At 41.3% G+C, this 27,168-nt stretch overlaps 1 protein-coding gene across 11 annotated transcripts in view; it reads left to right on the top strand.

Annotated features, from left to right (window-relative positions):
• Nucleotides 1-27,168, top strand: part of ASPH (aspartate beta-hydroxylase) — a 222,074-nt gene that overhangs the window by 12,576 nt on the left and 182,330 nt on the right. The window contains exon 1 of one of the 11 annotated variants that reach the window (XM_060610609.3): nucleotides 21,624-21,820. The exons of 8 other annotated variants lie outside the window; for them this stretch is intronic. In XM_060610609.3, the coding sequence (XP_060466592.2) occupies nucleotides 21,811-21,820 (10 nt within the window). In that variant the 5' untranslated portion in view covers nucleotides 21,624-21,810. Of the gene's footprint in view, nucleotides 1-21,623; nucleotides 21,821-27,168 lie in introns of those variants that run through there. 2 more of the 11 variants (XM_060610602.2, XM_060610604.2) reach the window with 2 other exon arrangements.

Below are 27,168 nucleotides of genomic sequence, written 5' to 3'. Positions count from 1 at the left end.
GTGCTATCTAGGACCTACAATACAGTGTTGAATAGAAATGATGTAGACATTCTGCCTTTGTTTATTATGATTTTAGTGGCAAAAGTGTTTGGCTTTTCACCATTAAGTATATAATATTATTTCTAGGTGTTTTATAGGTGCTTTGTATTGGGTTGGGGTATTCCTTTGTATTTCTAGGCTGAGAATTTTGTCAAATATTTTTTTCTCTAATCGAAATGATCCTATGGTTTTTTTCCCTTATTGTTAATGTGGTAAATTATATTTATTGGTGTATTTATTTATTTAATTTAGTGAGAGAGAATGCAAGCAGGAGACAGGGGCAGAGGGAGAGAGAGAGAGAGAATCTCCATGCTCAATGCAGAGCCTGATGCATGGCTTTATCTCATGACCCTGGGATCGTGACTTGAGCCAAAATCAAATCAAGAGTGTGATGCTCAACCAACTGAGCCACCCAGGCGCCCCTTTATTGATGTTTTGAATGAGAAATCACCCTTGCATTCCTGGAATAAGCCTCACTTGGATGTGATATCTTGTGTATATTGTGCTTTCTTTGCTAATCTTTTGTTAACAGTCTTGTATCTGTGTTCATTGTGGTGTCTCTCCCAATTGGATGGGACTCCCCAAATATTGGGTCACCCTACAGGCCGGAAGCTTATGGAACGGGTGGTGAAATGATTCACCCGAGGCAGAACAAGGAAGCAGCAAGCAGGCCAGCAAAGGAGAGACTCTGCAACATAGCAGTGGGTAGGGACTGTATTTATTTCATTTTATTTTTTAAGTTTATTTATTTATTTGGGGGGGGGGGGGTTAAGAGCAGAGAGAGAAGGAGAGAGAATTCCAAGCAGGCTCCGTGCTGTCTGCGCAGAGCCAGACTTGGGGCTCGAACCCACAAACCATGAGATCATGACCTGAGCCGAGATCGAGAATCTGATGCTTAGCTGACTGAGCCACCCAGGCGCCCTGGGTGGGAGCTGTATTTAAAGGGGGGAGGTGAGGAGTTATAGGGATGTATGGAATTTTCCCTTTTTTGGTAACCATGCCTGGTTGTAAGTAGTCCATTGGTTAGTAGGGCCTGTGGATATTTTGAGGTGGGTCACCTAATGGGCCTGTCTGGTATTCTGCTCAGTGGTCGCTGCGGATCCTTTCCACATTCCATTGTTCAAGCCTGTTGCCTTAAAGTAGCCTCCACATTCATGAGGCATATGGGTTTGTAGTTTCTTCCTGCCTTCTCTTCTCTCCTTCTCCTCCTTTCCCCTTTCTCCCTGCCTTCCCTGGCTTGCCCTCTTCCCCTTACTAGGAATTAGGATTAGTACTAAATTTTTTCTGCATCAGTGGTTTAATATTCAATTTATAAAATTTATATAATTGTTCTTCCATATTTTAACTGGTAAATTATAGCAATAGACATTCTAATTTAAAACCAGTCTTACATTTCAGTGAAAAATTCAGCCTTGTAATAATACATATTTTTCATATTATTGGATTAGTTTTGTTACTATATCCATAAATAGGGGTGCCTGGGTGGCTCAGTTGGTTAAGCATCTGACTCTTGATCTCAGCTCAGGTCTTGATTTCAGGGTCATGAGTTCAAGCCCCACATTGGCCTCCATGCTGGGCTTGAAGTCTACTTAAAAAAAAATCTGTAGGGGCGCCTGGGTGGCGCAGTCGGTTAAGCGTCCGACTTCAGCCAGGTCACGATCTCGCGGTCCGTGAGTTCGAGCCCCGCGTCAGGCTCTGGGCTGATGGCTCGGAGCCTGGAGCCTGTTTCCGATTCTGTGTCTCCCTCTCTCTCTGCCCCTCCCCCGTTCATGCTCTGTCTCTGTCCCAAAAATAAAAAAATAAAAAACGTTCAAAAAAAAAAAAAATCTGTATCTGTATCTGTATATCTATATCTGTATTTGTATCTATATCTATATATAGGTTTATCTATAAATAAAATTGACCTGTAATTTCCTTGTTGGTGATGTTGTCCGGGTTATTCTACCACATAAATGAATTTAGGAGTATTTCCTCTTCTTATATTCTTTGGAATATTCTTTGGAATTTCTTTGGAATTTCTTCTATTCTTTGGAATAGTCTTAGGGGATTAGTAGAGCTCATTTGAACTTTTATTTACCCACAATTAGAGACGGTATGGGGTAGGTTTCACTTTTTAAATGTTTGAATGACCATTTTAGTTTCTGTTTCTTGAGTCAGGTTGGCTAGGGTACATTTTGTTTCTTCTTAGACATATTACCTTTATTAAAAAGTTTTCTGTCTGAGTTTTCAAACTTAGGGCAACAAATTGTTTATGGTTTTAGCTTTACCTTGTAAACAGAATACCGCTATTGCGTGCCTGCTATTACTTTGCAATGAAATAAAGTTATTTAGAAAGGTCACTAAATATTAACTGTCTGTAAATTCGAGTTACTTTTTAGACAGAGTTTTTTCTGAGTTTATTAAAGTGAAAAGTCTTTATAAAATAAACGGGATACTCTAATACCTGTGAGAAGGTAAACCATTTGATACTGGTAATTTGGTTGGATTGACTTGCTCTGGTGCCCATTTTCCTGCTTAAATGGTAATTCAAGACTAGCACTGGATACGTTACTTTGTTCAGAACTGAAATTTCTTTGTGAGTAGAACATAATGCTTATTTGGGGAACGTTCAGCTTAACTTGATTATTTTATGGGGTTTAACTACTCAGTCTATTTAGTTGTAAACAGTCCATACACCCGGAGGTCTAGGGTACCTGATGCAGATCTGAGATACAGTTACTGATGGGCTCTGTATCTCATATGAAGGTACCAGTAGATTTATGTGCCCTGTGTTTCCATTTCCCTTTTATTCTGTGAGATTATAAAGGTAGGATGTTTTTAAGGTGAAATTAATGTATGTGAAGGTACAAAGCTCATAAAACAATTTGGATTTTTTTTTTCTTCTAGAGGTAGTACAGTATTTGTATCAGTACTGCAAATTTGCATTAGGCTACTTTTTCAGAATTCTGTTGTGATCAATGGGACATTTAAGATGACTGAACTAGGACAGAGTAAGGTTGAGTAAGACTGAGTAAGGTAAAGAACTGTTCAGTAGCTCAGATAAGTACCGATTTGGAATAAATGACGTGCATTTGAGACCTTCCTCCTCAGCTGGCCCCTGGACAATGTCTTGCAGTCAGTCCTCTGTGTGTTTGTAGTTGACATTTACCCGTGTTTTCAGTAATAGCTATTTAAATCTTCAACAACTTGAGCTTCGTACCTGACCACTTCCCATTGCATTTTGACAGATGACTTCCTCCCATTGTGTAGAGAAATCAGGGACATCCTCAAGAGTCTCTTATCTCTGGCATGATGGGTGGGGCTTGGCCTCTGAGGTGCTAGACTTGGGGAGCAGACTGAACATGAGGCTGATTTATATCCCTCCCTCTACCTCCCGAGTGAGGAGACAGGAGTCTGGGACCTCATCTAAGACGGCTGCAAAAGCCAGTTCAGTTGAGGCTCTTGGCAAGATACTGCTTTAATTTTGCACGTGAGAGTATGCAAAGACTAAGCTCATGAGGTATATCTTTAATGTGTAGTTTAGTATAGTCCCTATTCTTTCTTTAGACTTAGGAAGAGGCCCAGTAGGGTGGAGGGTGAGGGGAGATGAGCAGTACCACAGATAGAATTTAAAATCTTGGTAGTCGCAACCTTTATAGACCTCTGGGTTCCCACCTGTTTAAGAGAAGAGCAAAGACTGGGGCAGGAGCCCTGGGCCCCCACTGAGGGAACCTTCACTTCATTATAAAGGTGTGTCCACACCACTGAGCCATCATTTATCTCCCCCTGAGAACTCTCCTTTTCTGCACCTTCTCGCAGCTTTTCCCCCTTTCTTTAGTTTCTCTCATTTAATGAAAACCAAAACAAAACACAAAAGCCTCCTTCTGGTCTGCCTCCCATACCCAGCCAGATATCACAGTAACCTGGGTTCCTTTTCTTCTCCTTTCCTTCAGGTCTTGCCGGGGTCAACAGAGGCTCCATTAACCCCAGATCCCCTGGGCAAGATCTTGTTCCTTTTCTGTAGCTGCTCGCTGAAGGGTAGTCTTCCCAGGATTCTTTGCTTGGCCTTGTTCTAATCCTATGCTGCACACTCTCTGTAGCTTTAACTACTGTCTATTGATGCTTTCCAACCCTTGCTGCTCCTGAGCTATCGACTTAAGTACTAACAATAACGACAGATGAAGAACCTAACTGCCCCTTCCGGAGTGCTCACTATATGTCAGACATTGTGTGCTTCTGTAACTTGGCATTTAATCCTCATAGTAATTCTCTGACTCTTCTTTTTGTAGGTAAAGAAATGGAAGCTTAGATTAGTTTGTCAAATATCATGGAGCTAGTAACACTTGGAACTGGAGTTGCGATCCCAATTCCGAGTCTAAAGCTTCTTTCGTTGAACATTTTAGATCCTTTAGTGGTGGCTTAGATTACTTATAACTGGCCCTATCTCATCCCTGGCATACCCACTTTGTACAGTGGAAGCTAGGTCATACCCCTTCCTTATTTGAAAGCCTTGAGTACTTCCCCAAGTAGTCAAGATGCAGCTTAAATTCCTTACCTTGATCTAGGGAGCACTTCATGATCTTGCCCCTCTTACCCTCTGTAGCCATTCTCAGCCTCACTCTCTGTGTTTATACTAATTAAGCCATATTCAGTCACTTTCTGTAGTCTCTGTATCTACACGTACTGTTTCTTCTGGGATAGCTCCTCACTTTGCCTCTCCCTGCGTGACTCCTAAATATTCTTCACAATTTAGCTCCTTCATAGTCCTTCCAGTCCATTGTCTTCCCTTAACCCGGGCTTTGTTGACCCCACACCCCCAAGCACAAGGTTCCGTAGCACCCTACGTATCACTATTTTAGCATCTTCGTTCACTTATCGGTTCCTTCAGCAGAGGAAAGTGTGACCCCATCAGGCATCAGACTGGACTGGACCCAAGCACCGGCTCTGCCACTCATGGTTGACTTTTAGTAGGTCTTCAGACCTCTTTTAGTATCTTTAACTATCTCTCCCACTTTAAAATAAAGATAACAGTACTTGCACCATAGTTAAAAGGATTGATGACCAAGTGTCACGTAGTAAGTGCTTCATTGATATGGTTGTTAAATATGGTGATAGTGATATTCCCCGTGAACAAAACAGATATTTTGTTTCAATATTTGTCATGATCTGTGGTCTTCTATTCTTGGCTTGATGGTAAGGGCAACATCTGTGGCAGGGACAGATACCAGACTGAAACTTCCATAAACAAGTACGAATTTGTTTCATTTCAAAAGATGTGATATGATCATACCAGATGTGGTACGATCAGTGGCTTGAAATGTCTTCAGGGACTCGCATTCCTTCTGCTTCTCCATTCTGATTCTCAGCCTACTTTCATCTTGAGGCTGGGCCCTCTCCTGGAGGTAGGAAGGTAGCTGGAATTGAGGTTGCATGCTTCCTTGTTTCTGTTCGGTGGAAGAAAAGAAGCTTCTTTTTCTCTTTTGCATAGACTGAGAGTCCTTGCCGCGCATTGCTTTATACTGGCTTAGGCCTGCCTAAGTCACTGGCTGTGGAGTGATTACCAGGATTGTTTAGATCAGAGTCAGCAGTGCCCGTCACACAGTCACCCTTGCAGCTTCTCAGCTGTGCTATTGGAGCACAAAACCGCCACAGACAACAATGTAAGCAGACAAATAACAGCTGGGTTCCAGCAAAATTTTGTTTATGGGCGTGGACATTTGAATTGCATACCATTTTCTCATGTTAATAAGTTTTTGTCTTTGATTTCTTTTCACTTGATCTAGAAAGTGAAAAACATTCATAAGCTCATGGTTCATACCAAAGAAGGAGGTAGGCTGTCATTTGCTCGGCTCATCCTGGTCTAGAGTAATCGGGAGGGTTGAGAGAGCTACTCTTAATGTTTATGTAGGTAAACAGCATGTTTTGTTTTCTTTTTAACTCTAGTGCTTAAATGATTGCCTGTATGTAGTAGGTAATTAATATTGGAATGAACAAATACAGGTAAAAGCCTTCCTTCCAGTGGACCAAAGGGACATTGAGGACAGGGGCTGTGTTTTTGTGTATTCTACATTGCCATGAATGTAATAAGTGTGCACATATCATGCATTGCATGGGTGGATTTTTTTTTTCCAGGTTGATGTTATGGGCAAGAGAGCAGATAAAAAAATTCCTAGTGAAGTTGTAAGTGTTGGAGCTGAAGAAAAAGAACAGAATTATTAGGGGTGTGCGTTCTTCGCTGATGTGGAGGATTGTCTAAATAAGTCAGGTCTTTTAATAGGTTCTGTTTAGGCACCGACACCACACTAATAGTTCCCCCAAAGTAGTAGCTACACCCACGGAAGCCATCCCCATCGCTCACATTCTCATTGGCAGTTTGCATTCTGATGGGGAAGAAGGTTCCACAGCTATGTTGTTTGTTCTGCATTTTGTGAAATTAGAAAAGCTCGCTTACTTTGGAAGATGCTGATTTTCCCATCACTTTACTTTTAGATGTGACTCAAAGACAGGCCAGAATTATTTACTGAATAATGAAATTCTGCTCATTTTTTTTTTTTTTTTTGGTTTTGGCTTTTAAAATTCCTTTATAAGAATTATGAATATTTCCTCTTTGACTCAAGATAATGTTTTGTCAGTTTTGATTAAAAATTAAAAAAAACTATGAAGTGAACAGAGCTAACATTTATAAAGAAAACTTTGGGGTGGGGGGCATGGCGCCTGGGTGGCTCAGTTTGTTGAGCATCCAACTCTTGATTTCCGCTCAGGTCGTGATCCCAGGGCTGTGGGATTAAGCCCCATGTGGGGCTTCACATGGAGCATGGAGCCTGCTTGGGAATCTCTCTCTCTCTCTCTCTCTCTCTCTCTCTCTCTCTCTCTCTTTCTCTGTCTCTCTGTCTCTCTCTTTCTCTCCCTCTCCCTCTCCCTGTCCCTCTGCCCCTCTCCCCGACTTGCGTGCGCTCTCTCTCAAAGTGAAATAAATTAATAAAATAAAATAGAAGAATTTGGAACAGATTGTACCTTAGAATGCCGTATGTTTAAAATTCAAGACTATGATTCTTCCCAAATGATTATTTTTATCCATATGGGATATATACCTAACATAGTGCTTAGCAAAATGAATTTTTAGTTTATTTTTATTTGATTTTCTCCTTCACTGGGGTTGTAGGCTAAGTGGCCTCTCTTGTTCATTGCTGTAGCATAGGGTAGGGTTTTCAAGAGTATTTGTTGAATGAATGAATACTCAGATGTATGGAGAAAACCTTTTTAAAATATACCATCCTGTGATTTTTATTGCTTTGTGTCTTAAAATCTGTATTAGTTTATAGAGCTGAAATGTCTTTGTTTTGCTGATCTGTATGACGTTGACTGGAGATGTTGCATTGAGGGCAGTACTTCTATCCAGGATGATGTTAAAACCACTTGCCCACTGCCACAGGAGAGGCCTCACCCGTTCAGAAGGACAGCACCTTTACCGCATACCTGTGCCTTCTGCCTGAACATTAGCTTCTCTGTAACTTGCGTGGGCTTTGGGGCTTCAGCCTTTTTAGTGAGTCAGATCTTACTGGGGTCGTACTCCCGTGGACCTTCAGCGGCAGACCGGTTTCTCTGGAGTATCGCCGAGAGACCAGCATTGGAACAGTGTCCTCTGCAGTGCCGCCTGAGCTCAGGACAGTGGGGCGCTTGGTGACTTTTATTCAGGCAGGGGAAGGGGGGTGCATCTGGCAAAGCTGAAGCTGAGGAAGTGTTTGTGGAGGGAGTTTAGAGCAAAATGGGTCAGCAAGAGTAGACTTACGTGACATCTGCCAACGGAGGATGCCATTGACCGTTGCTTCGGTTTCGAACTGGGGCGGGATCAGGAGGAGAGGGGCAGACTTGGAGTGTGCAGCAGGGTGCGGGCTGTTGATGAAGCTGATGAAGCTGACAGGTTTCTGGCTGGAGCTGCCCCAGCCATTTCTGTCCCTCCCCCAGCACCGCTGTCTGGTCTGGTTTGGTTTTTAAAGTACTCGTGCATGTTATATTCGCTGTACGTGTAGATGGGACGAAAGTAATTCCTATTCCTATTTTTAGACTCTTGTGGGAATCCCGTGGAAGTTGTCCAGTGAAGTCACTGAGGGCTTGCTGTGCTCCAGGCCCCATGCTCTGTGGGGAGAGAACACAGCAGGCCAGTCTAGCACCACGCCTCTGGGGATGTTGCTGACCTGTGGGCGGCCGAGCTATAAATATTGGTTGAATCAATGAGCTGTGCCTGAGCAAGGAGTAGGGAAAGGAAGACTAAACTGAGAATGATCTGAGGCTTTTAAAGACCCCAGACCCCAGACTCCAGACTCCAACTAATGTTTTCTAGGTAGTTAACTTTTGGGGAATCAGGACAAGTAGGAGAGGTGGCAAAGACCCCCCAGAGGACAGACGGCCCGTTCTTATTAAAGGAAGCCGGGTTCAGGGTAACTAAACTGAAGTCTCACGGCACCCGTAGGCAAATTCTGGGATTAAAAATTATTTTTAAGCACCCAGAAAAGAAAGCCTTGAAGACTGGGAGACACGACAGGTTTACCAAGGTTACTAAGTTACTAAGTAACTACAGGTTACTAAGAAAACCAGAACTGCTTGTGCATTTTGATAAGCTTTCCAAATAAGTGGTCAGGACACAATCTTGATACTTTTCCTGACTTCACCAAGGTATTTAACACCATCTCTGAAAATCCACCTGTGCCAAAGATGGCAAAACATTGGGGGACTGTACCCACGGAGCACTGATTTAATGGGCACATGTCAACTTCAAGGGAGCCCCACCCACGTAATGCTTGTTAAATTTGTGGGTGACACTAAGTTCTGACGGAAACCTAATGCCAGGAGGGAAGAACACACTGCAAAAGAACAGCCTGGCTGGGAAGGTGGACTTTACCAGGGTTAGCATGGTATTTGCAAAATAAACTCTGGGAGAAGCTTGAAGTAGGAAGTTTTTTTTGTTTTTTTGTTTTTTTGTTTTTTTTTAAGGTCTAGTATTTTGTTTGGGTGTGGTTGTTTTAATTGCTTTTAGTCTCAGAGGGAGTTGCCTGCATCATGTGACTGAGGAAGAGTCCCCTTCAGTATTTGTGTTCTTGGTGACCAGAGTGAGGGAGGTGAAAAGCCCATTGTGTTGGGTGGGCTGCTTCTGGAATTGTGGCTTCAGATGAGGGGGCTGCTGTTAAGGAGACAATGATGGAGGACTTCTTGGAGGAGGAGGAGCTTTCGGTGAGGTCCTTGGCTGAGGGCGTGTTGACAATGATGCGAGGAACGGGTGAAAACGCGGGGGATGGCTAGTCTGGACTACAGAGTCCTCCTAGGGGACATCACCATTTCCAAGGGTTTGAGCAGCCCCTGGGTGGCAGAGGAGTAGGCTTACTGTCCCAGGTGAATTTGAGGCCCAGGTGGGGCATCTGGTGGAAGATGTCCAGCAAGCACATGGAGGCTTGTGAGTAGAACTTGCCTGTAGGAGACGTCCAGGTGGAGACAGCTTCCCCGCTTCTTACTAACTTTGAGACCAGTGGCTGAATTGGGATCCTTTGCGTTACTACTTTGTTGAGGACTTGGTCCTGAACTTCTTTGGTCTTCTTTTCTAAAACCAGTCTAATTTTGTTTTTATTTTTATATTTTTCCAACTTTGTTTTGAAACTTTAAACCTATACAACAGCAAAAAGATTTTGTACGTTGAAAGACTTGCATACTGTTTGCTTGGATTTGCCACATTTGCTCCGGGTGTGTGTTTATCTGTCTTCCTTTTCCTCTCTCTCCTTCTTTGGAACTCTTTGAGAGTAAGCTGTAGTCATCATAACAATTTAACTCACTTAACTAATTCCCCATGTTTCTCCTAAGGACAAGGACATTCTCATACATAACCACTGTAGAATTCTCCAACTCAAGAAATTATCTAAATGCACTCCGTCTTCAGATTTTTTTTAGTTGTTTCTGGAAGCATCTTTAAAACTTGAAGCTTTTTTTTTTTTTTTTAATTGGTTACTTATCCAGAATCCAATCAGGAATTAACTTGGGAGCTAGCTTTTAACATTTCAGGCTCCTAGCCTTAAGCATCTGGAGCATTGGATTCTTTAGGACTAGAATGGGCCTGGAAATCTATATTCTCCCAACTTTTTAATATGAAAATATTCAATCCTTTAAGACTGTTACAAGAAAAGTTCATTTAGATTCACTAGTTGTTAGTATTTTAATGTGTTTGCGTTCTCTGTTTCTCTAGACACACACAAAGATACTGTTTTATGTATTTATGCATTTTGCTGCTGAACCATTTGAAAGTTAAATCATAATGCTTCACCTCGTAATACTTTAAGTCATAATAACATTCTTCAGCGTGTTCTTCCTAAGAACAAGGATATGCTCCAGCATAACCACCATGTAATTATAATGCTTAGGAAATTTAACACTGCTGTAGTATTGTTACCTAATATAAAGTCCATACTCAAGTTTTCCTAATTTATTCCAATAATATCCTTTAAGCTGACCCTCCAGCCCACCTTTCAATTCTTGATGTCTATTTTACATAAAGATTTTTAAAATTATGTTTCCCCCCACAAAGTCTCACAGGTAAACTATATGCCTTCTCGCTAAAACATGTTGTTTTTTGTGATTTTCTAAAGATTTTACTGGGTGTACGAGGTGAAGATTACAGTAAAGAGAAATCTTCTGGTTTCCTCAGTATTCTGGTAATGTAAATTTGTGAGTCATGAAAAGTTGGGGGGAAATGTACAAATAATTGCACAGGTAAACTTGTTTTTGAAAAAAGCTAAGGGTTCAAGTGTTGGTGGGGCTGTTGGGTGGCAGAGGAATTAGGTTTATTCCATCCCCGTGAATTTGAGGGGAAAATAATTGGCTTAGAAACGTTTTTGTGACTCATCATATCTAACGAAAATATTCCTTAAAACTCTCAAAATTTCTCTTGCTTTTACTCTCTGTGATACCTGCCACTAAACGACATTTAGTCGACGTATCTCTGACCTGGCCTTTCACTTTCTGACCTTTCTTTCCTGGGCACAGTGTTTGAGCCAGTGACGGAGCTTCTGTCAGGGACAGTATGTCACAGATCCAGTAATTAAGTGTGAGCACTGAAATGGATGTCACATTTCAGAATGTGAAGCATGGAACCCTGTTAAAGTTTAAATACCATTTTCCAATTCGGTGATATATAAAGAATGAGTAAATAATACATGAGACAGCATCAAAATTAAAAGCTTTTACCCATCAAAAGATGCTTTAAGAAAATGAATAGGAAAGTTGTAATCTGGCAGAAAATTTTGTAACACATAGATCTATTAAAGGACAGGTGTTTAGGAAATATCAGGAACTCCTGCAATTCAGTTTAAGAGTGTTAGAAAAAATAGACAAGTGTGCAAAAGACGTGAACAGACAGTTCACAAAAGATGATAAATGGTCAGTAAGCACATGAAGAATGTGCTCAAACATTGGTCTCAGGAGAATGCAGATTAAACCACAGTGAGACACAACTGATAGTGGTCAGAATGGCCAGCGTTGAAAAGACTGACAATTCCAAATGTTGGCAAGATCCTAGAAAAGACCCCTCGTACATTCTTAGTAGGTTTATAAAATGGTAGAACCACTTTGGCGAAAGGTCTGGCAGCTGCTTATAATTCTGAATATACATGTGGCCCCTGATCCAGTAATTGCGAGTGATTTAGCGCAAGAGAAATGCAAGCGTGTTATTTCCTATATGCGAGCGATAGTCTTGTACGAGAGTATTCCTAATAACTTTGCTTGTAATAGTCCAAATGGGGAACAGTCCAGGTTTCTACCAATAGTAGAGTGGCTACATTCTAATATACTCTGGTATGTTTATACAGTGGAGGACTGTTGAGCAACAGAAAAGAATGAACTGCTTCTACACAGAGCATGCTTGGCTCTCTGGTACGTAACGCCAAGGGACGGAAGCCTTACACAAACAAGCACATATTGTGTGCACACATAGGCAAAACCAGGGGGAAAAAGAAGGAAGAACAAAGGGTCTGACACTGGGGTTGGGGTTGGGTTTGGGGTGGAAGGTGATTGGAAAGGCCCATGAGAGAACTTATGGGTGGTGTTAATCTTCAGTGTCTTGACAGGGCTTTGGGTTACACAGTGTGTATTTTTGTGAAAACTCAGAGTGTACACTTAAAATGAGAGCGTTTCATTTCATGTAAATTTTACATAAAAAATGGTAAAGAATGGGGCGCCTGGGTGGCTCAGTCGGTTAAGCGTCTGACTTCGGCTCAGGTCATGACTCATGGTTTGTGAGTTCGAGCTCCCGTCGGGCTCTGTGCTGACGACTAGGAGCCTGGAGCCTGCTTGGGATTCTGTGTCTCCCTCTCTCCGCTCCTCCCCCACTCATGCTCATCTCTCTCTCTGTCTCTCTCTCTCTCTCAAAAGTAAATAAAGCTTAAAAAAATTTTAAAAAATGGTAAAGAAATATAAAACTGTAGGTTATGATAGAAGCTGAAGTACTTAGAGGAGGTGAACCAGTGTCTACAAGTTATCTTGAAATGTATTACATATAAAATAGGTTAGTAGATGGATATAGAGGGATGAATTGACATGCCATAAACATTATAATAAAGTGTTCATGGTAGAATCTAAGTGATAGCACATGGGTATTCTTTGTGAAATTTGTTCAGCTTTGTTGTGTGTTTGAAAAGTTTCATAATAAAACCTTGGGAAAATACATTGTTTTTCGGTCATATGAAAAATAGTTAAATACTGGCAGTTTTTCATGGGCTGTCCTAATAACATGTGGCCACATTTTGTAGCTGTTTCATTTAGCAGAGTCTTTGTCTGACAAGGCGTTGATACAAAGCCTCATTTTCTTTCAGTCATTGTGCTTAGCTGGACTGGATTAATGTGTGGTTGGCAAGGCTCTTGACCGTCTTTGGGACAGATTCCCTAACGTACCAGTCACTCTCCATTTCTGGTCTGTTTGCTTTAAATCAGGTCTCCTCTTCAGCGTAGAATTTTTTTTTATCTCCTATTAGCAGCAAGACTGGAGGGCACGAAGGAGGGGAAGGGCTCTACGTGGCCCTCTTTGGGGCAGTGCCTTCCTTGCCTCTTGTAGGCTGTCCTCAAAATACATTGTGATGCATAATTGCATCAACTATGCTTTTGGCCTATGATTTTCTAGTAAGTTAACTCTGCGACCCATATGCTTTGCCATTTACACGTGAATCCCCTGCACACTTTGTGCTAGTGCTTTTCTGTCCCCCTCCCATCTCTCCCCATTTGCCTCTGAGGACACTTTTTGTAAATGATGAATTCCATTGTCCTAGAAAGTGGGAACTGGTGAGGTAGGATAGCTATGGATCTTCCGCTGTCTAAAGGGGTTAAGGTCAAAGGCGTTTGGGAACACAGCTGCAGATCAACTGTGGTCGTACCTGTTGGTTTTATGACCTAGTCTCGTTGCCTTAGAGTTAGATGAGTGGGGCTAGGCTTTTGTTTTACTGTTTTTTGGGGTTTTTTTTTACAATTTTTTTTTACTGTTAACTGTTTTTAGTTTTGAAAAAAGAAACTTATTGTTTGTTTCATATTTCTTCTAACAACTTTTTACCACCTCAGAGTTTCTGAATGGACACCACAACTCAGTTTTCTTTAGACCCTCCGCCATTCCCAGTTCAGCAGGAGACTGTCTGATTTTGAACTCCATAATCACTAAACACCACTAATAACTGTTACCCACATTGATGATTGATTTGCCAGGGAGTGCTTTTTCCTCTGAGACTGTTTTCTCTTTATTGAGTGCTCTGTAGGGGGAACTAATTAAGCCTAAAACACTAACTTGTTAGGCCTGGTGTGAGGAAATGAGTTTTTGGAGTTAACTACCATTTATAGTATGGTTTTAGCATCTTACGAATGGCACTTCAGTCCCTTGCAGATTCATAGGTGGAGGTTGATGGGCCTGTGTTCATCACTGCAGAAGAGAACAGCTGAATCCAGGACACAAACAGGGGGACGTTGGGACAGTGGTTCCTCAACCTGGGGTTCCAAAGAGCAGTGAAGGTTCCTAAAAATAAAGGGAGGCTGATATAGATAGTCACGGCTAATATTTCACTTTCCTTTACTGTTTACGCTAATGAAAATGGAGACGAGTTCTCAGTTTTGTCTTACTAAATTCTAATAGCCCTTGTCACTCCGTCAGCCCCCTGTGCCTTTTCTATACAGGGTCAGTCAGGAGAGCAGTGTCAGGCATCTGACTGTGGGGCCAGGTGCACGGGGGCTGCAGCATCCTTCCAGCGTGGGCCTACTTACGTTCAATATAGGTGGCGGTCACCAAAGATGGATCGGTGAGGAAATTATCTGACACAGAAGCAGTGAAAACTTGCTCGTAGACCAGCTTGGCTTCATAACCAGTGTTTGGGAAACAATGGGCTTCTTTCTTAATATTTCCCTTAACTATTTATAGGTCTTTTCCTAGTGTGAATTAATTTTAGGATAACTTGGGAAAATGGAAGAAACTTGAAGTGGTGTGACATTTGTTGGATTAGATTTTGTGCACTTTTTTTGTCAAGTATGAGCAGGAAGAAGTGTGATTACTCATATCATATCAAGAATTTGAGAAGGAGTTTATGCATTTAACAAATGTTTGTTTAGTTCCTACTAGGTGCAAGGCAAATGTAGAGGAATGAACAAGGCAGATGAAACATGCATTCTGAAGGAAGAAGGAAGTTAAGAACTAAATTACCGATGAAATAATGCTGTGAAGAAGTACATACTACTGTGAGAGTGTATTAGAAAATGCTCTCACAGGAATAAATAGACAGTGGGAAAAAGGCAGTCTCTTGAACAAATGGTTTTGGCAAAACTGGATAGGTACATGCAAAAGAATGAAACTCAACCACTTTCTTTCACCTTACGTAAAAATAAATTCAAAATGTGAGACCTGAAACCATAAAAATCCTTGAAGAGAGAATAGTCAATAATTTGTCTGACATTGGCCACCATAGCAGTGTTTTTCTAGCTATGTCTCCCGAGGAAAGGGAAATGAAAGTAAAAATATACTGTTGGGTCTACATCAAAATAAAAAATTTCTGCCCAGTGAAGGAAACAATCAACAAAACTAAAAGGCAACCTACTGAATGGGAGAAGATATCTGCAAATGACAAAGCTGATAAAGGGTTAGTACCTAAAATATATAAAGAACTGATACCACTCAACACCCAAGAAATAAATACTCCGGTTAAAAATGGGCAGAAGAGATGAACAGGCATTTCTCCAAAGAAGACAGACAGATGGTCAACAGACACATGAAAAGGTGCTCAACATCACTCATCATGAAAATGTAAATCAAAACTTCAATGAAAGAGACACCTGTCAGATACATCTGTCAAATATACCTGTCAGAATGGCTAAAATAAAAACACAAGAAATAACAAATGTTGGTGAGGATGTAGAGAAAAAGGAGCCCTCCTGTTCTGTTGGTGGGAAGGCAAACTGGTGCAGCCACTCTGAAAACAGTATGGAGGTTCCTCAGAAAATTAATAACAGAACTACTCTATGATCCAGTAATCGTATTTACCCCCAAAATGCAAAAACACAAATTCAAAGGGATACGTGCACCCCTGTGTCTATTGCACCATTATTTACAACAGCCTAACTATGGATGCAGCTCAGCTGTCCATTGATAGGTGAATGGATAAAGAAGTGGTATGTGTATATAGTGGAATATTATTCCTCCATAACAAAGCATGAGATCTTGCCATTTGCAACAATAGGGATGAAGCTAGAGAGTATAATGCTAAGCGAAATAAGTCAGAGAAAGACAAACATTTCACTCATGTGTGGAATTTAAGAAACAGAACAAATGAGCAAAGGCAAAAAGACAAACCAAGAAAAAGTGTTCGTTTAAAAAATGTATATTCATTTATTTTGAGACAGAACTTGCGTGCACAGGGTGGGGAGGGGCGCAGAGAGAGAATCCCAGGCAGGCTCCGGGCTATCAGCACAGAGCCCAAAGTGGAGCTCGATATCATGAACTGTGAGATCATGATCTGAGCCCAAATCAAGAGTTGGACACTTAAGCGACTCAGCCACCTAGCCACCCCCCGAGAAACAGACTCTTAACTATAGAGAACAAACTGATGGTTACCAGAGGGGAGGTAGGTGGGGCAGTGAGTGAAATAGGGGATGGAGATTAAAGAGTACACTTCTCATGATGAAAGAGAAAATAATAATCATAGTAACAAAGAGAAACAGAAAGAAAAAGAAAATGCCGTCACAGTGTTATGGGAAAGCCTCCTTGGAGAGGTGGGATTTAAGAAGAACAAGCAGTAGATAGCTGGGCTGGGGGCAACTATGTGGTGGTAACCCAGTGTTGACGTTCATTCAGGAAGAGGGCATGGCCTTTGCAGGACCAGAGCAGGGTGAGTGTTTTGTATCTGGAACATACACAGCCATAGGAAGTGACACAAAATGAAAGCCAGAGTGGTTGGCTGGGGCCATGTCAAATAGAGTCTTATAGGCCACATCAAAGGTTTTTATTTTATCTTAAGAACAGTGTGAACCCCTAAGAAAAATAGGGTTTTTTTAAAAAAGGGTAATGATACAATCGGGTTGAAAAAATTATTGTGGCTGCTGTATAGAGCAGGAAAAGTATGTTAAAGTATTATAGCAGCCTATGAGATGATGGTAACATGGATTTGGGTGGTCTCAGTAGAGGGGCAGAACTATGGGTGGTTTGAGACACAGTTTTCCACTTCTTTTATGTCATGGCACATATAAATGGTTTTTTAAAATATCATGCCAGGGTAAATAGGCAAGGATGACCCAGGGGCTGAGGGGAATTCACGTCTTGGCATAGGTGTAAGCCATTTGCAACAGCCTGCTAGAGAGACTCTGACTTGAGAGATGGGTATTTGGGAAAAGAAAGAGGATGAAGTCAAGGATGAATGCCAAGTTTTTGGTTTAAGCAGCTGGCTTTTGATGGAAGTGTTCCTGAGATTTGGACAGAGAGGAGAGGAGAAAGATCATGGGTTCAGTTGTGTGTATGCAGAGTTTGGGTTTTCCATACGGATTCAAATGGATATTGAGTAGACAGATACGTTTGGACCTAAAAGGAGAGGAAAGTTTAAGCCTATGGATGCATTAGTCAACTAGGGAGACGGCATAGGAGCAAGGCGTATGGAATTTCCACATTTGAAAGTCAACTAGAGGAGAATGAAGTAGCAAAGGAGATTGAGAAGTAGAAAGTTCAGAAAGGTAGAAGAAATACGAGATGAAGAATCAGAAAAAGTCAAGCAAGGAAAGAGAATGTTTTAGGAGGAAGAATTCCTTTGAGAGGGCAAGTTAGATGAGGACTGAAAATACTCCATTGGATTCAGCAACATGGAAGTCATTGGCGTCACATTAGAGTGACTGCCCCGTGCAGAAGCTACATCGCAGCCTACGTACAGGGGGTAAGGAGTGAGTGGGCCATCACAAAATGAAAGCAGTGAAATCATAGCTCTGTTGAGAATTTCATCTATGATGGGAAGGAGAAAGAGCAGGGGCTCACTCTGGGCTTGAGGGAAGATGTAGTAAAGGCAGAAAGGCTGACAGTACCGGAGAGTGAAAGGATAAGGAGGGTGAGGTAGCTGAGGAATTGGGAGGAAAACAATGGATGCTGGTGAATGGAGGTTTGTGATGGGTGGCAGTGCAGTCCAGATGGTTTCCTGCTGATGCTTCTGTCTTCTGTGCTATAAGAGGCTATGGCGTTTTCCGAGTATGAGAAAAATAGGATTCTTGAGGGGCAGAGATGTTTGAAATAGTCCTTCTGGAGAACAGGAAAGGGAGTGTTCCAGAGATGTGTGCAGAATTGACAGGCAGCCCTGAGGGCCCGTTGGGATTCGCTCCACGGTGTCCTGTGCGTGATTTCTTTTGGTGTCCCTTGCTGCCCTTAACAGTCGTGGATAGGGTGAGTGATTGTGTTCATCCAGAGAGACCGTTATGGCGGATTGATGCAACGAATGGATTGAGGAGCAAAGGCTTTAGTGAGTCAGGGAGTGACTTAACCGATGAACTGTGGACTCTCAACATGGAAAGATGTGAAGGCAGCAGGCGAGGAGGAGTTCAGAAGAAAGTAGAAGCAAGAGAGCTACAGGATCCAAGAAGAAGTTGTTGAGTAAACGAGCTGGAAAAATAGGAGGGTGTGTGATCCGAGTGGGTGTTTTTACTCTGTGCATCACATACTCGGGACAGCCTAAACCTTCGCATTTAGAGGTGGTGCTCCCTAGCTCGGGGGGGTGTGTGCAAGTAGATTTCACTCAATGTCTGAGGAGTTCTGTCTGTAATACTGGCTATTTAATAATTAGATGTCAAAAAAGTTGCTCATGTTTGCTGTGGAGACTATATGTAGATGAGGGGTGTGTCTGTGTGTGTGTGTGTGTGTGTGTGTGTGTGTGTTTGAAGAAATAGATTTTGGTATCTTTGGTATCTTTGGCTATCCTGCAGTTCTCATGATAGACTCAAGCCAACAGAGCTTTCTCAGCAAGGTTACAGAACCTGTCAAGATGGTTGTGCCAGGGAAGCTACAGAGATGCCTCAACAAGGATGAAGATGCCATTAGACAGGTGAATTAGGGTGGGTTTGTCACAAGAGCCCCGGTAGGGATATAATAATAAATGTTGGGGGGGGGGTGCCTGGGTAGTTCAGTTGGTTAAGCATCCGACTCTTGGTTTCGGATCAGGTCCTGATCTCACAGTGGGTGAGTTTGAGCCGTGTATGGGGCTCTGTGCCTCCTTGGGATTTTCTCTCTCCCTTTCTCTCTGCCCCTTCTCCGCCTTGAATGAATGAATGAATGAATGAATGAATGAATGTTGGCTATAGGATGGAGGGGAGCAAGGTCACTGGGGGTGAAGAAATGAAGGAAAGAGAACTTGTCACATTTGCCACACAGGTGGACATTGACATCACACGGTACTGGCTGGTTTCCAGGTGAGTACGTCACTGAGGGGAGAGAGCACCGCAGGTGGTCGATGGCAGTGAGGAGGCAGGTTGGAGGGCAGTATAACTGGACGGCATGGGTCTCAGAGGAAGAGGGGGTTTTGTTGTTATTTCTTTTTTAGGGGGTGAGGAAATGATGCTCGGCAAACTGGTCAAAGCAAGCCCTGCTTTCCTCCTCCTCCAGAGCCTGAGAATCAGAGCTGGCTAGCACGGGAAGCCATGCAATGGTTCTCTTCATGTGTGGTCCCGGCACCAGCTGCCTCCAGTCACCCGGGTGGGAACCTATTAGAAATGCACGTTCTCGGACCCCAGAGGCTCAGAAACTCTGGGAGTGGGCCCAGCAGTCTGTGTTTTGACAAGCCCTCCAGGTGACTGTGATGTGCTCCCGAGAGCCACTCCTGCGAATGAAAGCTGATTGGGTGAGGGGAGGGAAGTAGTCCTTGGGACCCGTGAACAGTCTCATGGATTTCCCCTGGCATGTTTTGGATGCCAGGCTCTACCTGCTTCCGTGGACATGAGACTGGGCTTTTGTGGTCTCCAGTGGCATCAGGCTGATAATAATAGTCTCAGAGCACATGTTAGGAGTTTGATCTTTGTCTGGATGTAGGAATTTGCTATTAGCCCCAGCAGCGATTGATTACGAGGAATAATTTATGACTTTAGTTTGACTTTAGTTGTCATTGCCAGGGTTTTAAAACCGTGATTTTCTATATGCACATGAATTTATTTTTAAACTTTTCATAAATATTTCCTGTCATAAAAATAAGTTGTGCTTATTATAAGTGAGAGTAACTTGGAATTCAGAATTTCTTTTTCCTTAAGGAAGAAGACAGGTTACATGTTATTTCACAGACTTAGCCTGTTCACCCTATCTCAAATAGCAGGTGTGCCGTTATTGTGCCACTAGGGAGGGAAGACCTTTTCTTAAAAACCTGTAAAACTTGTAAAAGGTGAAGGAGAAGATGGTGTCAATGTGTGTGATGAACATTTGTCAAGGGGGATGATTGGAGCTGTGTTGGAGAAGCCTCAGGGGTGAGGTACCCCCGAATTTAGTAGGCGTGATTCTCATCTCAATTCGGCGTTGGCCACAGACCTGTAATTCAGAATGCAGCTGCCTTGGTGCAGGCCCGTAAAGGGAGAGAAGGAACTCCGGCAGCTTGGGCAGCCGTGGTGGCAGGCTGGTGTCATGAAACAGAATTGGGATTGGAGGGGTGGGGGCTTGTGCATGTGTCCCAACTGATTCATTGGAAACGTATCGCATGGATGAATTCAACAAACACTTGCACGCCTGGTTTAATGCCAAGATGCATTGTAAAGGCAAGGAAATTGAGGCCCCCAAATCAAAGTCAGTGAGGAAGCCAGGAATCGAATCCGGGTTTCTTAAGTCTGAAATGGGCTGCCTACCATGTGAGTATAGTGGCTTGGTTTCCTGTGGCCCCAGGACAGGTCTCTTGTCACTCTTCCTCTCTCTGAAAACAACAAAAGAAAACCTCCGAAATATTTGTCAAATAAATTTGTATGGTGGCGGGTCTTCTTAATTCCCTGTCAACAACTGATTCACTATCATGTAACATTTTAGCACTCACTCACTTTCGCAGGACGGATCTTTGAGGAAATGGCTCTTGGTCAGAGGACACCTGGGACGCTCAGCAGTTTTGTTCAGTTGCCCTGATGCCTTGTTCACTCTTTCAGCTCTTGGCCATCAAATATGGGTACCATAGGCGACTGACTCCTCTTCAAAACATTCAAATGTTTAATTTGCTTGTGAAGCATTCAGTTCGGCTGGAAAAAAAAAAATTAAACCCTCATAAATAAAGGTTGCTGCCTTGCTCTCGATGCCATTTGTGCTAAATTAATTTAATGTACTAATCAGAGTTCTGATGAATTCTGTGAACTGCTAATTTTAAATCAGTGAATAAATGGTAGTAACTTTGGGCTGGTTTTACTTCCCAGAAGGAACTATGTGGAGTTGGGATTGGAAGGAAGTGGAAAAAATCAGAAACAGTTGCACACTGTCTTTCCAGTATTTTCTCTGAGGTCCTGTTTCCTGGATCACTGTTGCCACGCTTCAGGGTTCCTTCTTTCCCTGCCTGCTCCCTTCCAGCCTATTGGCCCTCCCTCTCCCCCATCCCTCCCCTGCCTATCTTCCCTCCCTGCTTTCATTCCCAGCTCCTTCTCCCTTCTTCTCTGGGGAAATATGTTTTGTTTTTTTTTTTTTTTTTTTACTTTTGCTGCATTAGGAATTAGACTTGGAATGATCATACCTGTGAATCAGAATTCTAGAGCATTAATTAATTTCTTACCATTTAGTTTTCTGTCTCATTCAAACAAACTAAGTAATGGTCTTTTCATGTAGGATTTCATTAGACCCTGAAGGGCCAGATCAAGCTGGTTTTGCGTGGGGCCACGTGTTCCAGAAAGGCCTGTTTCAGTTTTGCATGATTCGGTCCTTAGGCTAAAACCATTCGAGACTGACTCCAAGAAAACAGACCTGGCAACACACTCTGTTCCATTTCATTTTGTCCAGCATGCATAATTTTTTTAAGGTTTGGAGTTGGGAGACAGCACCAACCGAGAAAGGAATCCCGTAAGTGGGAGAAAGGCTGTCGCATTGTTAGGAGAGCATTTCAGCCTGAGTGATTAGCGGTATTTGGCCATGAGGAAGGGGCCTCTAAAAATAACTGCTGAGCAGAGTTTGCAGTCAGGTCCAATTTCAGTTCTAGAGGCCTTGCCCGTGGAACAGTTGGCCAGTCTGAAGCTCTGTAGGGAAGGGCACTTGGCGTGCGTGATACCTGCTGATAGCTGATTTTTGTCTTCCATATATACTCTTCATGGATTGAAGAAACCAAAATGGCTGAAGGTAAAGGTACATTTTTATTGTTTGGGTTAAAAGTGGTTTGGGATCTAGCTGACAGCTTTTAGCTTTATTTTCAGTTGTGCACCTTTAAAATAGTTTTGACTGTTCGACTACGTTTTCTACATCTTTTCTATTTAGAACTCCTGGAGACAACGCCTTTTCATGGTAGTTTAATTTTTCCTGGAGTAATCTGTCCTTGATCTGAATATGTTTTGGTGTCTTAGAATACCTTTTAGTATATTAGATTATATATTTGTAAAATCAGAAACCACATTTTAAAAACTTCAGAAAAATGTACAAGCAGTCTTCTTTGGTCTTATAATTACAGTAAATTCAAAGAATTGTGTGTAGTTAGATTTAGATCTCATATGACATTATAGGAAATCTAAGACATGTGTAAGTCTTGTATTAGTGAGCACACTTAGTTGGTGCAAGCAGAGCTTGACTCAGGCTTTACCATGTGTGGAAACTGACCTAATTTTTGCGAAGCGGGTGATAAATGCAAAGTAAAGATGCTAGTGTTTTATTTTGTTTTTAAACTGAATCATTAGCTTCAAGGGTTCTTAAATAATGTGTTGAATTTACATTTTTGTATATTTGTTTTTGCTTTAGTTTGTGAGTTAAGAATGTCTTTCCATTTAGTTGAAAGCAAGCTACATTAGCTCGTTATGTTTTTGTTTTTCAAATTGATTTGGACTTTTTATTTATATATGTTCATTTGTTACATTAGGTAACCCTAGCAGAGTGGTAAGAGCACCGCAGTCCTGCTGTGGCACATACATTCACAAACAGAACCCCATCTCAAGACCCCAGATTTCTGTAACCTTCCCGTCCCAGTTCATTATGTCAAAAATTTATTTATGGAAAAAAAAAAAAAAAGGACGTATTAAGACACCAAGACAGCTCCCAACTCTCAGCTGCCTAAGTGGCCACTGGAAGGAGTCTATTATTAGTATGGAGAATATGAATATCTTTACTTTGAACACTGTTTTAAATAAATGGTTAGAATGGGTCACCTGACTATTCTGATGAAGTACCTCATCCAGCCATGAAGAAGAATATGAAATATGTATCTTTAGTTCTTTTAGAAGACATTTCTCCCTGTTTCTCTGGTGATTACATAATCTACATAGTTAGGTAAAATCAGCTGGTACTTCTGACCCACATTTACCAGTTCTTGGCTTCCAAAAGGTGATGCTTTGTAACATAAAAAAAATAATCAGTTTGATGAGTGGCTTGACAGCTTTTATGGTTTTTTTTTTAAACTTTAAATGTGTGGGGCTTATGTATAAATTTATGAAATCATCAGCATAACGCTAAGCAAAACTTGGACATGGTTGATTTGTAATCCAGTTTGTCGTAATCCAGTTAAGTGACTGACTGACCCCTGTTCAGGTGCTGGGGCATGTCTTATTTTCCTTTTCCTCAAATGAACAATTAAATTTACCTATGGTCCCTAGCCCACGTTTTGTAGACACACATTTCATTGCTCGCTGTGGTAATTTTCTGTGTTTGGTAGTAAGAACAGTGTTCTGATTTGGAGGTCATTACTTTTGGTGGGTCAGTGTGGAAGAAAATGAATCCCACAGTTCTTGCCATATTCTTAACCTCCATTAACAAAATCTTGACTAATCCCTGGGACTACAGGTGGAATCATGAGTCAGAAAATGAAATGAACACTCTCAGATTTATTCTGATCTTAGAAAATAGGGTTGACTACTAGAAATAGCTTTGGGACAAAGTGCTGATTTCAGGTCTCTTTAAGGTGTTTCTCTTGAAGTGTTTATCTTACTGTGTTTATTTCAGTTCATTGGACAGAAACTAATCTGCCCTTTGGGACTAGGTACGCCATATTTTCAAAGTGACATATCAAGGGAGTATTATTTGGTGTCAGTTGAAACATTCTCCTAACGAAGATGTCCTGGGAAAGACTCCTTTTTATAATTTGCTGTTTGTTCCTTTATGGAATTAGTAAATATTAACCGTAATAAGATTAATAATACTAGAGTAACAATTTATTTGACATTATGAAGGATGGATAAAATATTGCTAATAATTTCATATTCTAGCTAAGTAACATTTACCCTTTTTTTGACATTTATCTCTTTTAAAGTGATTAATCTGTTTGATAAACGGTATCTTAAATGAAAAATCTAAGATTTATTGTACATTTTTTGCATTCTTTTTTTTTTCAACATTTATTTATTTTTAAGAGAGAGAGAGACAGAGTGTGAGCAGAGAGGCAGAGAGAGAGAAGCAGGCTTCAGGCTCTGAACTGTCAGCATGGAGCCCGACATGGGCTCCAACCCACAAACTGTGAGATCATGACCTGAGCCAAAGTCGGACGCTTAACTGACTGAGCCGCCCAGGCACCCCCATTTTTTGCATTCTTAAACAGTTCGAAATATTATTTTAATGACAGACTCAATTTGATGGTCATTATTCCCTTGTTCATAAGACTGTTTTAAGGACAGTTCAAGGGGAATAGCCCCCTGCCATGTATTCTTTTCAAATTCTTTATCTGGCTGCTGGTTTTCATACCTCCTACAGGCCTGCCTTCCATCAGCACTGTTGGTTTCTAATTTCTTTGAGCACTTTGTTGCTTTGACTCAGGTGAGGTTGTCTGTAAAGTATATTCTATAGTTTTTTGCAGTAAGTTAGGAAACGTGATCAAAGTTGTTAGCCTCATTTCTAAAACAAATGTAAACGGTCTGTAGATAAAGTATGCTCTTTACTGTGTTTGGCTCCCCCTCCCCCCCATCCCTGAGCTCTGCTGTGGTGCACGCATTTATATGATTTTTTTAAAAACACTTTTCGCACTTTTACTTATATTTAGTGTTGCAGGTCAGTAACTTAGATGAGTATTTACTGAATTAACTTGGTTAAGTGATACTTTAGTTTTGAGAATCTTAGAAATTTTCCTTCATTTCTGCTTTAAGAAAGAGAAATGGACATAGAATTGATCTTTGAATTCAAGTAATTATTTTGTTTCATTAACGATTTCATTACAAACTCATTTTAAATTATAAATCCGTATTTGGCAGTAAATGGGTATTTCAGAAGGCATTTTTCTTATTATAATTAGTATTCTATATAAATGAGAGTATATGTGCATATATTTGTATGAATATAGAAATAAAAGTTTTTTTATACAGCATTAAAAAAAATTCTTTTTAATGTTTATTTACTTTTGAGAGAGAGAGAGACAGAGTATGAGTGGGTATAGGGCAGAGAAAGGGAGACACAGAATCTGAAGCAGGTTCCAGGTTCTGAGCTGCCAGCACAGAGCCCGACATGGGGCTCCCACCCATGAACCATGAAATCATGACTTGAGCCAAAGCTGGACGCCCAACCAACTGAGCCATCCAGGTGCCCCTATACAGCATTAAAAATGTCTTCATGGGGCTCTTGGGTGGCTCAGTTGGTTAAGCGTCTGACTTCTGCTCAGGTCATGATCTCATGGTTTGTGAGTTCAAACCCCATGTTGGGCTCTGTGCTGATGACAGCTTAGAGCCTGGAACCTGCTTCGGATTCTGTGTCTCCCTCTCTCTGCCCCTTCCCCGTTCATGGTCTGTCTGTCTGTCTCTCTCTCTCTCTTTCTTTCTCAAAAATAAACATTAATTTTTTTTTTGAAAAGTCTTCATATGTATAGGAGTTTAATAAACACACAACACTGCTGGTGTATCTATGCTACTCCTCTGTCCTCACTTTTTTCTCTTACTTTTTAAAACTTTAGTGATGCTCTATATTGTTCAGTAATATCAGAAATCATCATTTTCACCCACCAACGTTTCTGAAGTTTTCACCCAGTCTCCCCCTCCCATGGCTGTGTTCAGGTAATGAAACAGGAAAGCCTGTTTTAAGTGCATTTAATATGTAACATTATAATCTATGCCCGGAGAGAATTTGAAAAAGTATACATTATGTTTTTAGATAGCCAGCCTTTAGGAGACTTTTAATAATCATATAAGAAATAGTAGATGGCCATATGTTATTTGGTAAGTATTCTTTTGTGAATTCACCATATGATTATAAATCTGGTCCTAATGTTAACATAAGAAAAGAAAATTGACTTTTTTTTTAAGAATTACATTTGTCTTATTTAGTCATAATTTTACATAATTAAATATGGATATCTAGAAAAAATATATGTATTTGAGTGTGTATACATATATACACTCTCACTTTCTCAGACTGATTTAGTTTTTGTGGCCCCTTTTGAAAAGTTGATCTAGTGGTTTATTTAAAAAAAATTATCCTTTTAATAAGATTTTCATTTCGTTTTTTTTCTTCTAGAAGATTTGGCAGTATATTCTTGATGTGAGCCATTGGAAAACTACTACCAGCATTCTTTAATGAGAGTTGGATTTAGGAATCAGAAAGCAGGTTCTAGATTAGAGCTAGTGCGTTTTTTTGTTTGTTTGTTTGTTTTTTTGTTTTTTTTGAAATCCTGTAATTTGGTTCACCCGTATGGATCAAGGAACTCAGGACCGTGGAAGTCAGATTTAATTCCTAGCTCTACCCAACTTGTCCTGGTGAATCATTTGAACTTTTTTCTATAAAACAGCGTTGATTATTCCTGTCCTTACCCGCAGTGGTTCTGAACCAGGCATCACCCTTGTAGGGTCATTGGCGGTGCTTTTGTTTGTCATAATCACCGGGAGCTCCTTACCTTTGGGACCCAAGGAAACCAGGGATGCCAGCTGCCCAGCAGTGTGAGGCACAATTGCACAGGATAAAGAATTGTTCTTTACAGACATCCAGAAATGCCCTCTCGAGATACACTGACAAGACCTCTGTGAGAGTCACATGCAGTTGTGCGCGTGGAAGCCCTTTAAAATGTATGACCCGCGTTCCACAGAGAGAAGACAGTGTCCTGCTCTACTACCTGGTTGACCTTTTCCTTTTCTCAAGGGCATATGGGAATACGACCTATCCTTTTAATAGTACTTACTATGTTCCTTTGTAAGAGAAATTTGAATACCGTGGTCCTTTCTTTCAAGGACAGTGCTGTCCATTTTCTCACAGTGTCACTTGACTGTCATGTTTTGTTTGTTTGTTTACTTTGGGCTGTAAGAATATTTCCAGAAGAGAAGGTGTATTTAACACACGAGATGTGATACATGACACTCAGCGGACAGAGTTGACAAAGCTGTTTCCTGCATTGAGACCGATTGGATTGTGCATGATGAGCCTTTTCCTGCTTCCTTAGACCCCAGTGGATCTTGTCACAGAGGGGGACTAATTGTGCTATTTTGCTTCCCTTCTTCCTTGACCTCTCTTTGCTCTAAATAGTCTTGTTCCTTCTTCTGTCCTTCTCTGGATAAGAATATGGAGCCATTGTGGGGGGA

Source organism: Panthera onca, chromosome F2 (genome assembly GCF_046562875.1).
Source record: "Panthera onca isolate mPanOnc1 chromosome F2, mPanOnc1 haplotype 2, whole genome shotgun sequence".
In the NCBI taxonomy this organism is placed as follows: Eukaryota; Metazoa; Chordata; class Mammalia; order Carnivora; family Felidae; genus Panthera; species Panthera onca.
This window is presented reverse-complemented; position numbering and strand designations above follow the sequence as displayed.